This window comes from Micropterus salmoides, unplaced genomic scaffold (genome assembly GCF_014851395.1).
Source record: "Micropterus salmoides isolate LMB-PRFRI ecotype aquatic unplaced genomic scaffold, ASM1485139v1 Ms_hic_scaffold_2, whole genome shotgun sequence".
Taxonomy (NCBI): Eukaryota; Metazoa; Chordata; class Actinopteri; order Centrarchiformes; family Centrarchidae; genus Micropterus; species Micropterus salmoides.
In genome coordinates this window covers 46,597,522-46,613,465 of record NW_024041150.1, presented here as the reverse complement: position 1 = coordinate 46,613,465, position 15,944 = coordinate 46,597,522, and the positions used below count along the sequence as shown (strand labels likewise).

General features: G+C 44.8%; 1 protein-coding gene across 1 annotated transcript; it reads right to left on the bottom strand.

Moving 5' to 3' along the window:
- Positions 1 to 10: 10 nt before the first annotated feature.
- LOC119912408 lies at positions 11 to 8,378 on the bottom strand. The gene is made up of 7 exons (XM_038731587.1): positions 8,124 to 8,378; positions 6,673 to 7,173; positions 3,506 to 4,027; positions 3,017 to 3,416; positions 2,737 to 2,841; positions 2,466 to 2,540; positions 11 to 2,390 (listed from the first exon to the last, which is right to left on the bottom strand). The coding sequence occupies exons 1-7, from the start codon at positions 8,361 to 8,363 to the stop codon at positions 1,171 to 1,173; spliced, it is 3,063 nt and encodes a 1,020-aa protein (XP_038587515.1). The 5' UTR covers positions 8,364 to 8,378; the 3' UTR covers positions 11 to 1,170.
- Positions 8,379 to 15,944: the final 7,566 nt, after the last annotated feature.

The window sequence follows — 15,944 nt, the reverse complement described above, 5'->3', positions numbered from 1 at the left end:
CAGACGCCAGTCTGGAAAATGCTTTTATACTTCTGTAGAAAGCTTAAATATTTAGTGAGTCAGTGAGAACGCTGCCATCTACTGGTGATAAATACAAAGTCCAGACCTGAACACACTGGACACGAAACACCTGAGGCCTGTACTACGAAGCAGGTAACTTATCCAGGAAACTGCAGGAGTAACCTCCTGATTAACCCGTACTACAAGAGGGGGACAGGTGTTACCTGAGGTCTGCTGTCACGCTGCATCTCTAAAGTGCTCCCAGCAGGTTATCTTCGTGGTTAACTCGAGGTTACCCTGTGTAGGTGGGCTACACAGCTGAAATGAACTTATCCTCAACACGTTAACCCTGCAGCCTCAGCATGTAGGGAGGAGATCTTTATTCATGTCAGAGCCAGTTTCTGGGCTGTAGCCCATCTGCATAAATGTTTTCACATATTTTACCTCCTCATATCCTGACACAATCACCAGGTCTTGTTCTGGGGAAAATACGGAGCATGCGGCGTGAACAAACTCTGCCTGCACGGCCCAAAATGTCGATTTTCAGTGAACGTGCACCAGTTCAGTTTACAGCGACCCAACTTCTTATTCACCGTCACAGTTTAACACCAGTGTAGCAGGCAGAGTTCGTCACCCCCGAGTTAAATCTGAGTAGGTTACACTCCCTTCGTAGTCCAGGCCTCGGTTCAGGGGCAGAAAGCTGGTAGTCATGAGTGAGAATACACAAAGGAACATGACAACAACAATAATACTGGATGGTGATTGGATCAAGTGCTACTAAAGGCAGACCTGTAAATATATAACCTTTTACACATAGTGGACTTTCTTTCTTCGACTCCCTCCACCAAGCAGACAGGTCTGTAGTGGTTTAGCTGCTGTCCACTACAGGAACTGACCAACCTGTCACCTGGAGATGCTCATAACCTGAGTCTGTGAGGTTCTAGGTTCCCCCTACGGGTTCCTATGTGTTGTATACAGCAGGTTCTGTTTGGTAAGAGAGTGCAGTTGTTCTTTTAAACGTAACACCTGAAGTTACAGGTCGTGGGGTTCCTCTGGTTCAGAAGGTAGACTTTAGGAAGTTCAGGGACTTGTACCAGATGGCTTAAAGAGGCCTTCTGCTACCTTATCTAATACAGTCATTAATGCTGAGGGCCCCTGTGGGCCGGCCCATCAGAAGTGAACATGTCCAGAGTGTGGATTGGGCGGTGGTCCTCCTGTGGGCGCATCCGGGAGCAGGTTCCTGTCCAGATGCCTGCTGAGCGAGTAGTGCTGGGCCAAAGACTCGTCAGTCCACTCTGTTCTGGACAGCAACTGGTCCATGTGAGGGCCCAGGGTCCTATGTGGAAGTGGGTATGGACTGATGGTAGGGTCCCGCTCCAGCAATGACTGTCCAGGGACTCGATGTGGCCCGTCAGGTCCATATGGTGTACCCGTCAGAATAGAAGTGTCCCGATCCAGGGTGGTCTGCAGTGCCTGGGTCTGCGCGTCCATTTGGTACAGCTGCTTCTTATGTATCTGAATATGGTCCTGGGGGTCTAGTCTACCATGACACAGCTGCTTTTTGTGAATTTGAAGGTGGTCCTGGTGGTCCATCTGAGTATGGTACTGCAGTTTCTTGTGATTCTGAATGGTATCCTGGGGGTCCATCTGGGGAAGGTACTGCTGTTTCTTGTGATTCTGAATGGTCTCCTGGGGGTCCATCTGGGGAAGGTACTGCTGTTTCTTGTGATTCTGAATGGTCTCCTGGGGGTCCATCTGGGGAAGGTACTGCTGTTTCTTGTGATTCTGAATGGTCTCCTGGGGGTCCATCTGGGGAAGGTACTGCTGTTTCTTGTGATTCTGAATGGTATCCTGGGGGTCCATCTGGGGCAGGTACTGCTGTTTCTTGTGATTCTGAATGGTCTCCTGGGGGTCCATCTGGGGCAGGTACTGCTGTTTCTTGTGATTCTGAATAGTCTCCTGGGGGTCCATCTGGGGCAGGTACTGCTGTTTCTTGTGATTCTGAATAGTCTCCTGGGGGTCCATCTGGGGCAGGTACTGCTGTTTCTTCTTATTCTGACTGCTGTCCTTGTCCTGTTGGTGCATTTCAGCCTGGTAATGCTGCTGTTTCTTCTGATTTTGGATTTGGTCTTGTTGATCCTGGTTCTCCTGAAGGTCCATCTGGGCGTGGAACTGTTGCTTCTTCTGGCTCTGGATCTGGTTGTGGACCTGGTTTTTGACATCTTTCCAGTGTCGCCCTCTGAGAACGGGCTCCAGGTCAAGACACCGCTGACAGACCTCCTTCCCCGGTACTGACTGGACCAATACGTGGACTCCCAACTGTCTCCAGACCGCCTCCTTCTCTGCAGACGACCATGGGCGACGCTGGACCTTTCTTGGAGCCACCGGGACTGAAAGACAGACAAAAAGTAGATAAGACAACGCAGGTAGACCTCCTAAACACATGTTATCCAGGCAGGACCTACCTGTGATAGGAGTCTGCAGTCTGGCCTCTGGTGGAATTATGGAGGTGACTGGTCTGTTACTGCTCTGTGACGGAACTACAGACCGGTAAAGACAGACAACAAGGTCAAACAGCACCATCTAGTGAATATTCTGTGCATGAAGCACATACTGGACTCAGATTCTTGGTTAGGGATGCAAACTCAGCAGGAGAGAACAAAGTTTGCACCCCTGGTATAATCAGTGGTCAGGTTTATGATAAGTAGTCAAGAATAGTGGTAGATCAGGACTCACCCTCTGGTCTTGGGTCGGACTGCTCTTCACCGGGCTCTTTACACTCCTTCTCATTTCTTGATTGGACCAATCGTTTCTTCGGCTTCGCTCCTCCAACTGGAGCAGCTAGCAAAAACAAAGAGGTTTGGTGGATGGATTAAGTTCTTCTAATGGCTCCTGATGGGGATAGTTATCAAGCCTAAATGACTCTAATGAGCTGTAAGTCCTGAACCCTGTCAGAGACCAGAGTCACAGAAATGGTTTCTCTTAGGACAAGGTTCAAGGTTGCCTCAGGTGTTACCTGTGTCGGGATCAGGGTTCAGCAGCCCCAGGTTGTCCCAGTCCCTCCCCAGCAGGTGGTAAAACTCGGTGGTCTTGGCTGCAGCCTCCCAGTCTCCGTCCTGCAGACTCTCTCCGATGGCAATCTCACAAACTGTTTTTAGCGTCGTCTTCACCACCAGCGGAGGGCGGCTCCACCGGTATCCGGATGCCTTTCTGGCAGCCGCCAACGCCAGGCTGAGGCAACCCGGAGCCAGGAGGTCCTGGAGGGTCTGAATGCTGGAGTCCAGAGATTTAGCAGCCAGGAGCAACCTGCCCAGCTCCCTCAGCTTCTGACTGACGTAGTCGTACCTCCTCTGGCTGCCATCCTGGTTCCCCATCAACTTGTTTCCATATTTACAAATCAACCAATCAGATTTCACCTGGACAGAGCGAGGAAGACACAGGTCAACACAGAGACAGGTACAGAGACAGACAGGTAGACAGACGGGTTGTCAAGAAGTGTACAGACCTGGTGTGAGACATGGTCCTGGTTCATGCGGTGCAGGACTTCGCTGCAGCTCTCTGAGGCTCCACTGGAAATCGGCAGGAGGCGAGACGCTGCAGCCTGGACCCTGATGCGCTTCTTGGGTCGGTCCGCCCCAGGGTTAGCGCTCACGTTCTGGTCCACACCGGGGTCAGAGGTCAAGGGCCGTTTGGTCCCAGTCTGATCTGCTGTGCTTGTGTCTTCTAAGGGGTCAGAAGGTGTGTCCTCTGTGGACTTGGAGGTCCTGTCGTCTGCCGGATCAGAGGCCGCCTTACCTGTGGAGTCAGAGGTTGCGTCCTTCACGGGGTCAGAGGTGGTCTCTGCTTTGGAGGCGGGGTCTTTGGAGGGGTCAGAGGTCAGCTTCTTACGACAGAAGGCCTGGTGTTTCCAGAGGTCAGCGCGAAGGAAGAAGCCGAGGCAAAGCGGGCAGGGAAGGTAGTTCCTGGGATCCACTTCCTCTGAGGGCTGACGCCACGGGACGATCTCACCTGTGCCCTGTCTGATCACCTGAGGGCCAGACAGGCAGTCAGGTACACCGCCAGCGTTTCCCCAGAGGCGCTACGCCCCTAATGAATTACATGTCTTACAGGAGGAAGAGAGCTTTTCTGAAAATTATAATTAATACTTTGCACTACGGACACTTCCCACACCTGGGAGTACAGTTTGATTTACAACAACAAGCAGCTGCTAACGATCCTGTTTCAGACTCTGAGTCAGTCAACCCTGAGACGGGGGAACCTTTGCTGTTCAGGAAAGACAGCTAACTTAAACTGTGGGTCAGTTACCGTGGCAACAAACCCTGAGTCTGAATCTAAGTCCTGTTGGATCAGTTCGTTACTCGGGACTATCTGAAGTGTTTTTAATAACTTGAGGTACACATGCAAAGTCTGGACCTCCGTAATTATATGTAGACTATTTATCTTTAAATCAATAAAAACACTGATCAACTCTAATGAAGGCTTTAGGACCATGCGGACGCAGCTTTTTACGCTGTGGAAACCCACAACCCTCATTTCAACTTGTCATTTTAAACGTGTCTATGCACACAGTAAATAGTCACAGCAAATTTAAGCAGCAAAAGTAACAGCTGCAGTTATAAACTTGACAGACAGAAGAAACTCTCCAAAGGAAACATCGTTCTTGCATTAACGTTACCAGCAACATTGCTCAAAAAGTTGCCCCGTGCATAGAGGTCGACCGATTAATCGGCCGATTTTTGGCATTTTTTAACATAATCGGCATCGGCCAATATCCAAGTATATCAAGCCGATTATTTGGCAGGCGCATCTGTGGGCAGCCTAGTGTTGTCGTGGAACACGTGTTTGACGCGCGCTGCCGCTAGAGTCATTTTCCAGCCGAGTGAGCAGCAGACCTCATCCAGTGCCTAAGGAGCTAACGGTAAGGATTCAATTCTTATTACTCCTTTATATTTAATTAAAAACTTTTGATATGTTACTGCCAACTTAGAGAAAAAACCTGAATAAGACACATGACATTCGGCTAATTTGGATCGTAGTTGAAGTTGCATTATCACAGAAGAGTTGCTATCATGTCACAATAAGTAAGCAATAATTTTGCAACTACAGAGTGAATCTGAGACTTTTATTTGTTCTGTTTGTGTGTCTTATATTTGAGAGGGTTGTCACTCAATGCAGAGAAATAAGTGAGAGACCAACGCACTATAGGCTAGTGACAGACTGGCTTTGCTTTGCTAACGGGTAGCTACAGACAGACCCGGTGCTAATACGGCACTGGAACCTTAACGACCGTTATCTACCGCACCGAATATCAACGCGGATTTCTGTGCTTCAGTTCGGTGCAAATAGAGGTTAAAAACCAAGCAAATATCGGCCAAATATCAGCCAAAATAAATCGGCAGCATTAATCGGCCATCGGCCGACCCGGATTTCAAAAGATCGGTATCGGCGTGAAAAAAACCATATCGGTCGACCTCTACCCGTGCATCATCAGTTTTAACCATTATCAAATGACAGCTTGAGAGGCTGGAAGGCGGGCGTTTCAGGAAATTCAAAACACAAGAACCAATCAGCAGCATCCTAAACACTGCGGCTGCAAACGACAAAGGAAGAACATGCAAAGCAACAAAATGAGTGTTATTCAACACACAGCCGAGCTTTTTACAGGAAAGATTCAGATGTTTCTTTCATAAGGAACTGTACTTTTATTACACATGGATTACACTTTATTTAGTACTGAACTTGTAGCTTATTAGTTACTCCCCAACACTGCCTGTGATGACAGCTGGAGCCTTCATGTGAGATATATTTAAGCTGCTCTGTCATTTCCTACAGGTATGGATTCCACGTGTAGTGCATCATGGGTAACACCCACACCGTAGCTGCCCTGTTACACCGGTAATACATGCTGTGAGGATTAGCAGGCCTATACCAAGGCTTCCTGTCTCATGTGCACTACCTGATCACTACTCTTTCTGTATGTACTGGTTCACTGAATTATCACAAATAACAACTGGACTTCCCTACCTGGTCACGGCCATGGCCCTTAAAAAGTGAACAGACTGATCTGATTGGCTGCACACAGTTTGTGTAATGGCGGAGACGCATGTGAGCGAGCAGCACTTAGAAAGTGAGTTCTGTCGTGATGTGAAATGAGACATCAGAAGATCCTTTCTGTCCTGTTCTCTAGGACTGACTGCTGCACCGCTTGACGCTTTCTTTAAATTAGGGAGAAAACATGACGGTGAAAGTTTGTGGTGAAATATATTAGCAGCAACTTTCAGTCTGGTCGTAAACGTCCCCCCATGTACAAGGACCTGCTCTGCAGACTGCATCTCCCACAGGGAGCCTTTCAGAATAAGAGCGCTCTGCCTGATTTTGCTGACATGTTTAGATTTTGTAGCTACATAGTTACATTGTTTATTTTTTCTTCTGTTTTAACCGTGTTTATTTATTGTTTATTTACGATCGGGACTCTGCACAGGGTGTTTTATTTTGAAAACTGACTGAACCGACACGTCACAGTTCAGGGTCAAACCCTGAAACCACCTGTTCTCTTCTGCAGGAAATCTCAAAAGGTTGTACTGTGTTTCAGACTGAAGGTAAACAAGTAAACAAACAAGTAAACAAACAGGTAAACAAACAGGTAAACAAACAGTGAACAGGTGAACGGACCTCGATGTTGTGCAGGTAGTTGCCCCTGCAGCGCAGGTGCTCCAGCAGCAGGTGGCGTTGTTTGGAGCCCGTCGGCAGCGTGCTGGCGGCCACCACTTCCTGCTGGTCGGCGTGCTTCCTCAGCAGGTGGCGAGCGATCTTTACCTGCGGCCGGCGGCAGAAAACGCAGTAGTGCTTCTTGTCCCAGCGCCGCTTCCCGTCGCTGCACGTCCTCTTCACCGTCACGCCCTCCTTCTTCTTCTCCTCCTGGCCCCGCCTCTTCTCCTTGGGGCCGCGCCTCTTCTCGCCGGGGCCCCGCCTTTTCTCCGCGGGGCCCCGCCTCTTCCCTCTCTGACCCCGCCTGCTTAAGGGGGCGGCGGCCCTGCGGCGGGGGCGGCGTGCGGCGGGCTTAGGCAGCTCTTCCTCGGCGGAGGGGGTGTGGTCTGAGGCGTGCAGCTCCGCCTTGTTCGCCATGGCAACCTCGGCGTGGACCTGTCTGGGGACGGCGGTCTCCACGGTAACCTGATGACCAAACACGACCATAAACATGACTTGTTCTTGAGTGTGATCAGTCTCAGAGTAAAATATCAAACAGTTATTAATTAACTTCAGGCCGCCTGAGGGATGAAGCAACACTTTGTTTTGTTTACAGCTGGAGTCTGCGTCACATGCACGCCAGACTCCGTAGAAAAACCAGGCACTTTAAGGTTTCTCCTCTTCACGGCACATAAACAAGCCTCGCAGGAACACATCCGACATGATTCATCAACACTCATCTGTTACTTTTTAATTCGGCGTGACTCAGATGCATCATCAGTCCTTATTGGGACGAACTTTGAACTTTTAAAGATCTGAATCTCGACCTCCTGGTACCGAACACAGCGCGGTGATTACAGCGAGCTGGGTCAGCCCGTCCACTGAGCACAGACAGTGTTATAAAGGCAGGTTCTGCAGTCTGGCCACACTTATGATACAAGCCGAATTAATAAAAGGAAACACGACATTAACCCAGAGCCGTCAGAAATGCTCCAGGTTAAACGGTAGGACAGAAAACTCTTAATATGCTGTTTTGAGAATGGAGTTTGGCGGTAGCGGACTTGGACCGGTCCTCGCAGCCCACGACCCTGGTGGCCGGGGTTTTGGGTTTCTGTGAGTTCGGACTGACTGACTGGGTCACATGTAAACACGGTGATAACGACAGGGCAGGCTGCGGGGGGGGTGGGGGGTCAGTCCGCGGACAGGAGGCCCCCGGAGGAGGGCGTGTCCGATAATGGAAGCGTATTTACCTTCGGACTAAATGCTAACAGCTAGCAGGAGAGAGGCTAACCGCAGCAGGGCGTTTCAGGCGCGAGCTCGCAGCTGCACCTGCGCTAACACTGTTAGAGAGCCGAGCCGAGCCGAGCCGAGCCGCTGCTGACACACAGACAGAGAGACAGAGAACATGAAGTTTAAAGACCTGGAGCGGTCCTCACCGTGCTAACAGCGCCGACCCTCCTCTTCCTCTTCCTCCTCCTCCTCTTCCTTTGCTGCTCCCGGGCCTCTCTGTGCACCACGGTGCCGCCTACTGCCCCCTGCAGGCCCACCTCTGCACCCCGTCCCCCCTGCAGCACAGCGAGGCCCACATCATGCACCAACCCTGCTCCCTCATGAGCCGGCTCGGGGCCCTTTGGGTCGCCTTTCAAATCTACTTGGTTCAGGTCAGGAAAGATCATGGTGCGGGTTTAAATAACTGCCTACGTCAGTTAACTAACGTCACCTTACGTAAAAGGCCTAACCTAAATAAAAATTATTTAATGTTGACTCTAAGCTTGACTCGGGACTCGAACCCCGCTCTCCCGGTTCAAAGTCCGAGTTCTGTCCTCACCATCTCATACAACGCTGCAGGTCACTGACCTGTGACGTCACAGGGCCCCGCAGTGCGTTTGACCCTTGAGCAGCGTCCATGTGTGAGGAGCCGGCCGTGGGAACAGGCGAGGAACATTAATAGACCTTATTTTATAGAGCGCCTTTAAAAGCAGCGTCTCAAAGCGCTGAACATAAAATAAAAGAACAAAATCAACAACATTACTAATAAAAATAACTGTAAAACAATCATAAAAGACGTCAGCAGCAGAAGGCAAGTTTAACAAAGTGTGTCTTGAGAAGAGCTTTAAAGTTCAGGAGGCAGAGAGGGAGTCAGCCACAGATTTGAGGTGCATTGTGGGACAGATTGAGGAGCGCAGTCTGGATTTGGGCTGTAAGGGGTTGATAAGCCAGAGAGGTATTGTGGAGTCGTGTAAGCGCCTCGCCAGTGTCCTGGTTCCCGTCAGGATCTGGGCAGCAGAGCTCTGAACATATTGCAGTTTGTTGATTGTGGTTTTAGAAACTCTGGCTAAAACGGCGTTACAGTAATCCAACACGTGAAAATCTGTGTGGAAACAAGCTGAGTAAATACTGTAGAGAGAGAGAGAGGTAATGACTAATACGTCATTTAAATAAGGGCTGTTTGGATGACTGAAATATGATCATATTATTGTTTGTTAATTTAATAATTGTTCCTTGAAAAAATGCTACAAAAGCACGACACATCGTCAGTGTAAGATTCTGAACACAGTTCGTTCACAGTTCATTCTTTCTTTATTCCGTTTCAAAACCAAAAACCAAGTCGTTTGTTGTCTTTTCCTGTTTTAAAACCAAAAAACCAAGTTGTTTATTGTTTTTTTTCTGTTTTAAAACCAAAAAACCAAGTTGTTTATTGTTTTTTCCTGTTTTAAAACCAAAAAAACCAAGTTGTTTATTGTTTTTTTTCTGTTTTAAAACCAAAAAACCAAGTTGTTTATTGTTTTTTCCTGTTTTAAAACCAAATAACCAAGTTGTTTATTGTTTTTTCCTGTTTTAAAACCAAATAACCAAGTCGTTTGTTGTTTTTTCCTGTTTTAAAACCAAAAAACCAAGTCGTTTGTTGTTTTTTCCTGTTTTAAAACCAAAAAACCAAGTCGTTTATTGTTTTTTCCTGTTTTAAAACCAAATAACCAAGTCGTTTGTTGTTTTTTCCTGTTTTAAAACCAAAAACCAAGTCGTTTGTTGTGTTTTCCGGTTTTAAAACCAAATAACCAAGTCGTTTGTTGTTTTGTTTATTGTTTTTTCCCTTTCAAAACCAAAAACCAAGTCGTTTGTTGTTTTTCCTGTTTTAAAACCAAAAAACCAAGTTGTTTATTGTTTTGTTTATTGTTTTTTCCCTTTCAAAACCAAAAAACCAAGTCGTTTATTGTTTTTTTTCTGTTTTAAAACCAAAAAAACAAGTTGTTTATTGTTTTTTTGGTCCGTGTATCTTTTGGTCATTTGATTTTCCTTTTAGAAACAGGTATTAAAAAACAAAAAACAAGTGGCTATTTGATTTTTGTTTTAACATACAAACATTAAAATTAAAATACAAAGTATTTCTCTTTTTCAGTGTCAAAAATGAATGAGTGATATTTTAAAAATAATTTGAGTTTCATTTTCTATTTCAGGTAACAAAAAATAAAATTACTTTAAAAGAGAAAACGAAAAAAGGCTCGTTTGTTCATATTCCGAGACCGGATGTGGTCATTTACGTGACAAGAGCGCCAATAAGCGCCCCCATTAAAGTTAGTGGAGGTGTTGACTAACAGTCAGAAGTAGCTACGCCTTGTTTTGAATGATCTATTATCGTTAACGTTATATGCAACGCTATCTAGTCACTTACAGATTTAACGTTAACATTAGCATTTTAATAAGTTACCTCCCAGTAGTCACTGAAAAATATTTATTGAGAAATGGTTGGAAATAAACACTTGCGGTTATTTGACGTATGAATTTCTTGACAGGTCTCAACTCATAGTCTCTACATGACTGGCAATTTTTCCTGGAGCCTCTGGTGTTTTCAGCACATTGGACCTTACTCCAAGAGCTCACTCTGAGGTTCACGGTGAGGAGGACGACACCTCATCAGCTTCAAATACCACAGCTCAACGTTTCACGTTCATGCGAACACCTGCGACTACTTGTAGTCCAGCTGCGCAGCGGGCTGCCTCAGCGCCCTCCAGAGCCACTGTCTCTAAAACATTAAATAACGGTGATACGATTTATCATTTTAAATGGACAAATTACAGGATTGGAAGTATTAAAAATAGTTAGATATAATTGCAAAACACCTACTTCACATTTGATATGATCAACTTCAGTTGCCATTCTTTCACTCTTTGTAGCTGTAGTGTAATAGTTGTACATTTCATTTACATTATTCTGAACATTTTAACATTTCCCCCTGACTTTCATAACCTCTGCCCAGAAAGTGGCGGGGGTTGTGTTTTTGCAGTGTGTGTTTGTCAGCAAGCTTATGCAAAATGTTATGAATGTATTTAAATGGGACTTTGTTTATTGTTTGGTCCTGAGCCAAGGAAGAGATGATTACATCCTCACACCAGTCAAAGATACAACAAGAACAACCTGAGCGCATTTTACAGTTATTGTTGATATACAAAATACATAAGACTATTAACCACTACTAGGATTATGAATGCCGTGTGTCTCGTAACGATTATTTTAATATGATATTCTTCCAGATCGATTTCTCTTGCTGAGGTGGTTGGTGGGAGGTTGAGTCCCAGCAGAATGGTGGTGGTCCGGTTTTAGAATGTGAGGCTACCCTTCAGGGGATCATGGGAAAAGTGCAAGATGCCGTTGGAAGTCATGACCCCGTGGTATTGACTGATGCGCAGGGGAATGCAATGTTGGAGTCTGAAGGAACAACAGGTTACTTTTAAGTCTTTACTTTTGTGATTTAAAATTAGATGGGACACGATAACTCATGATAACTTAACCAACACTAAGTTTGAATGTTTTTCCTGGTTTCATCCCCCACTGTAAAGGGTCACAGTGCTGGAAACAAAATGCACGAAAGATTCTTGCTGTACAAGAACAGGGCTTCCAGGAGTTGCAGGGCACCAAAAGGAGGAGAATGAGGTGATCTTAAGTATTAATATTTCTCTTATTTGTCCAAAGATTGAAATGCATTGTGTTTCTTTATATTTATCCTTACCTTTGTTGTTCAGACTGTTTGCCAACTCTTTGGCCTTTACTGCTTCTGTATTTTAGTGGCTTCTATAGTGTTTGGGACAAAGATTTATTTGGCTACCACTACTAAAACCGCTAAAACACAACCAGTATACATCTATTATGTTTTTTCCTTGTAACAGCCGAAAAGATGAAGATGCTGCAGGCATTGGAGAGGTCACTGAGAAGATAGAAGAGCTTGTGCTGGCATCACAGAGCCTACCAGATGTCACTTCAGCGATCAGAGAGCTCACCAATGTAGCTGCCGCTCAAAGAGTGATCCTGACTCCTTCCCAGCTACAGAACATCAAGCAAGGGTTCTGCTGTGTTGTATGTATGAGTAAGTACACAATAGATAGTCATTGTCCCACATGAACATTTATTTTGGATCCATTTTGTGTAGCGTGTTCCAGAATTTGAAATTTCTAAATACACATAAATTATTACGTTCTCTAACCCCGGTCACCTATGTCTCATCCACTACAATCACTTACATGTACTGAAGCGAACCTTTGTGTGACAGCCTATGGTGTAATGATACATTAACAAAGACATTTTAGGCTGAGTAAAAAGAAAACATTGTCACCCAGTACATCAATAACACATTGAGGTTGTATGGACACACCTACACACACAGTAACACACAGAATGAATAGTTTTTCTCATGTTGTCTTTTAGAATTCATTGAGGAGCCTTCACAGTCTTCACACAGTGTTGCCGGAGCATTATTGGCTGCAAAACATGTGTGGAACAGTGGCAGGAGACCTCTGTGCAAAATGTAGAGGGAACACTGCAGGCAGCAGCATATTTGAAATTAATGGTCTGTCAGAGGCGTTTTCTGTTCTGAGATCGCTTGTTGAAGAGGAGTAACATTTTGCACTTTTACACCCACAAATAGGTAAAAAATCCACGTTGTATTTGAGTTTGTTTTATAGGTTAAAAAATGTGGGTCAGAGCTGAAGTAGTGATGTGAATTTATTTACATGTTTGGGCTGGATGATGCCAGATCGATGTTCATTGGTCCTGTTACAGATTTACAGTCTCTAAGTTAAACAGAGCTAATGGCTTTTCACACATCGCGCTGAGTTGTGGAAATAAGACAGAGCAATGCCTGTTTGTATGGAGCAAAGTCATTGTTTACTGCTCTAGAGAACAAGTCTGAAATGTCTGAATATTGCTCTGCAAACTGGTTCTCAACTGTAATCTTGTCCTGTTCAGTTGAAAATGGATCAACTCCAAAAGTTGAATGTCTGGTCAGTGAGGATCCCAGCTGTTGGCTGTAAAGGTTGCTGCTTCAGCTGAATGAGGCAACAGCTCCTGTGGGGTTGTTTTGGGACACCTCACCTTTACCTGTAAAATAAAGAACACACTGTTGGTCTTGAAACTGATGAATGCCTGTCGTAATTATTGTAATCTTCGATGTTTTATTTCACCTGGGATTCGATGAGCATTCCACGACTCCACCAGCCTTGTAAGACCAATCTCACACAAGCGGCCAGTCAGGTTGGACACACAATATCTCACAAGGCTGTCACTCATGTCTATTTCCTCTTGATCCACCAACTGCAGAAGTGCTGTCTTCAGTGGACAGTTGACACGATTGTTGACTTCAGGCCAGATTCGTTCAATTATATGATTCTGAATTTCCAACAAAGATGTGTAATCAGTCAGTTTGTTCTGGTGGGTAAATAAAACATATAGTCTATTCGGGGAAAATGGTCATGCAGAATTCCCAGTAAATCTGTAAATTTACCAACTCAGCAGTCATTATGCACATTGACCGCTGAGCTAGTAAATTTATAGTTTTACCAGGAATTCTGCATAAGGAGCATTTTCCCAAATAGAAAACAAAAATCACAATGCTCATCACATAACGAGAATATAAAGGTTGAATTAAGTCCAGTGTGCTTGCTTCTGCAGGTATTTATTGTTAAGCTATAAAAGAAACCTGTTCTTGGCGATGGTTAATTTTATATTTAATTGCCCTAAAGCATAGAAATAGTAATGACAATTTGTCTCATGTATGCAAGAAAACTGCTGCTGAAGCAAGTAGAATAAGAGTGGTAATAATACAAGTGTATTGCTGAAGCAACCAAACAAAGTATGGAACCCTGTACCCTTGTGGATGAAGTCTGTAAATAAGGCCTTCGCTCCTGATTATGGCGGTGAGATGACAGCAACTCCTGCATGAAGAGCGTCAAATAAAACTCCTTGCCATGATCTACTCGCACCTGGTCCCACATACCATAGGCAAGTACTGCCGGCCTATTGGATGAAAAAGTCAGTTTTATTTTGTGCAAAACTGCCAAATTAACTGTTTATTTGCAATATAATATGCTTTATAATTAGACGTTCAAAAGTTATTATATAGTTACATATTCTCTGATGCTAGTCATGTGTCCACAATAATACATTGGCTATTACCTGAAAACATCTTCATAGATGGTAAGGTTGTTTTTTATAGGCATTGTAAAATGAGCAACAACCTTTTTGCTGAAGCCATCAATGGCTAAAACATGGGTGACCCCCAGTTTTTCATTTTGGTCCAAATTAACTTTGTGACCCATGTAATCAGCTCGATATGGTATGGGGTTGAGATTGCGGGCACCTTAAGAGAGATAGGAAAACGATGTAACTATTACTCCTATATACACTACATCAGTTGAAGATCTGTCAAAAAAATGAAAATAATTTGTTCTGATTACGTTTTGAGTACGTTTTTAATCTTACACAAGTAACTACAGCTAAACAAACAACAAAACACACACACACAGCTCATATTTACACATAAATTCCACATGTTTGATTGTGTAAAATATTAGAGATGAGACAGTAACAGACCGGACGTCTTGCTTCATGGTAAGGCTGATGCATTGTCCTGAGCACTGATCCAACCCGTGTCTCTGCAGCATGCACCCCTTCATCATCCTTCTTCCATATGTAGGTCCAGTCTAGAAATAACAGTATTTTCACGTTCCAAAATCATACCAGCTGATGTATATCATGAAATTAGACAGTGCAGGTTGCGTTTTGTTGTAATGTATCAGTGTTGTGATGATTCTGTTGACTGTGAGTATTTATTAATAGTGGAAGGCTGAGGATATTTATTGTGATTTATTTACTATGCCAGTCAAATTTGATAAGACATAGAAATGCGGGACATACTGGTGTGTGCATGTTACTGCATGTTCGTTCTCATACGCTCTCTTTCTCACACACACACACAACCTGTAGCAAAAGGGAAATAAAGCAAGATCATACCTCAGTTACAGCTTTTGCCACCTCCAACTCCAAACGTGCGTCGGGGAGTCCCATCAAACTTAATCCATTTTCATGGCAAAATCTCCTCACGTTTCTTGCGGAACATCCTCTTGCTCCCCCACTTACTTGTGATATCTGCGCTGAGATTTCTGTGGATGACTGGCCTTGTTTTGCCATGTCTAAAATCATAGCTGAGTAATGTTCTAAAGACATTTTATTCTGGGCTACAACAACACCGGTACCCTGTCAAATTTGGCGCTCTTGTCACAGAAATGACCACATCCGGTATTAGAATACGAACAAACGAGCCTTTTTCTGTTTCTGTTTTCCGGTGATTTTATTCAAAAAAGAAAAAGAAACTCAAATTATTTTGTATATTTCACTTGTTCATTTTTGACACTGAAAAAGAGAAATACTTTGTATTTTAATTTAAATTTTTGTATATTACAACAAAAATCAAATAGCCACTTGTTTTTTGTTTTTTAATAGCTGTTTCTAAAAGGAAAATCAAATGACCAAAAGATACACGGACCGGAAAAACAGTGCAGACCTGTACTAATCCAGGTGTGCAGTTTATATAAAACAGCTTATTGTCAGGTCCGTGCACCATTTATTTTACAGACCACCACAATAGAGGCACACTCCCTGGACAGGATGGTCTGTTTAGTACCACAGAGCTCCTAAACGGTGGCCCCTGTGCGCCATCCGGGGGCCCTGTTGCCTCAGCAGCTCTGTCTGCTCCCAGAGGTGATGCAGGTAAACTGAAGAAGGCGGCACCTGAAACAGTTCTTTAAACGTCGTGTTTGAGTGTCCGTTAGTTGGCTAACTATGAAACGGAAAACCTGAAACCAGGAAAACGGTGGCCGTGAGGTTCTCAGAGTTCGAGTCCTCGCTGACGGGCCCAGGAGGAGCCCGTTGTATTAACTGATCGCCATGGTAATGAACTCATGGGCTGTGAAGGAACCAGAGGGACAGAC

Bases quoted from the DNA above. Each gene is read 5' to 3' on its own strand.
- LOC119912408 (XM_038731587.1), bottom strand. From the start codon at position 8,363: ATGATCTTTCCTGACCTGAACCAAGTAGATTTGAAAGGCGACCCAAAG. The intron at 3,417-3,505 runs GTCTGTACACTT...CGCTCTGTCCAG, and splicing joins AGGACCATGTCTCACACCAG to GTGAAATCTGATTGGTTGAT. The intron at 2,842-3,016 runs GTAACACCTGAG...TGTTTTTGCTAG, and splicing joins GAACCCTGATCCCGACACAG to CTGCTCCAGTTGGAGGAGCG.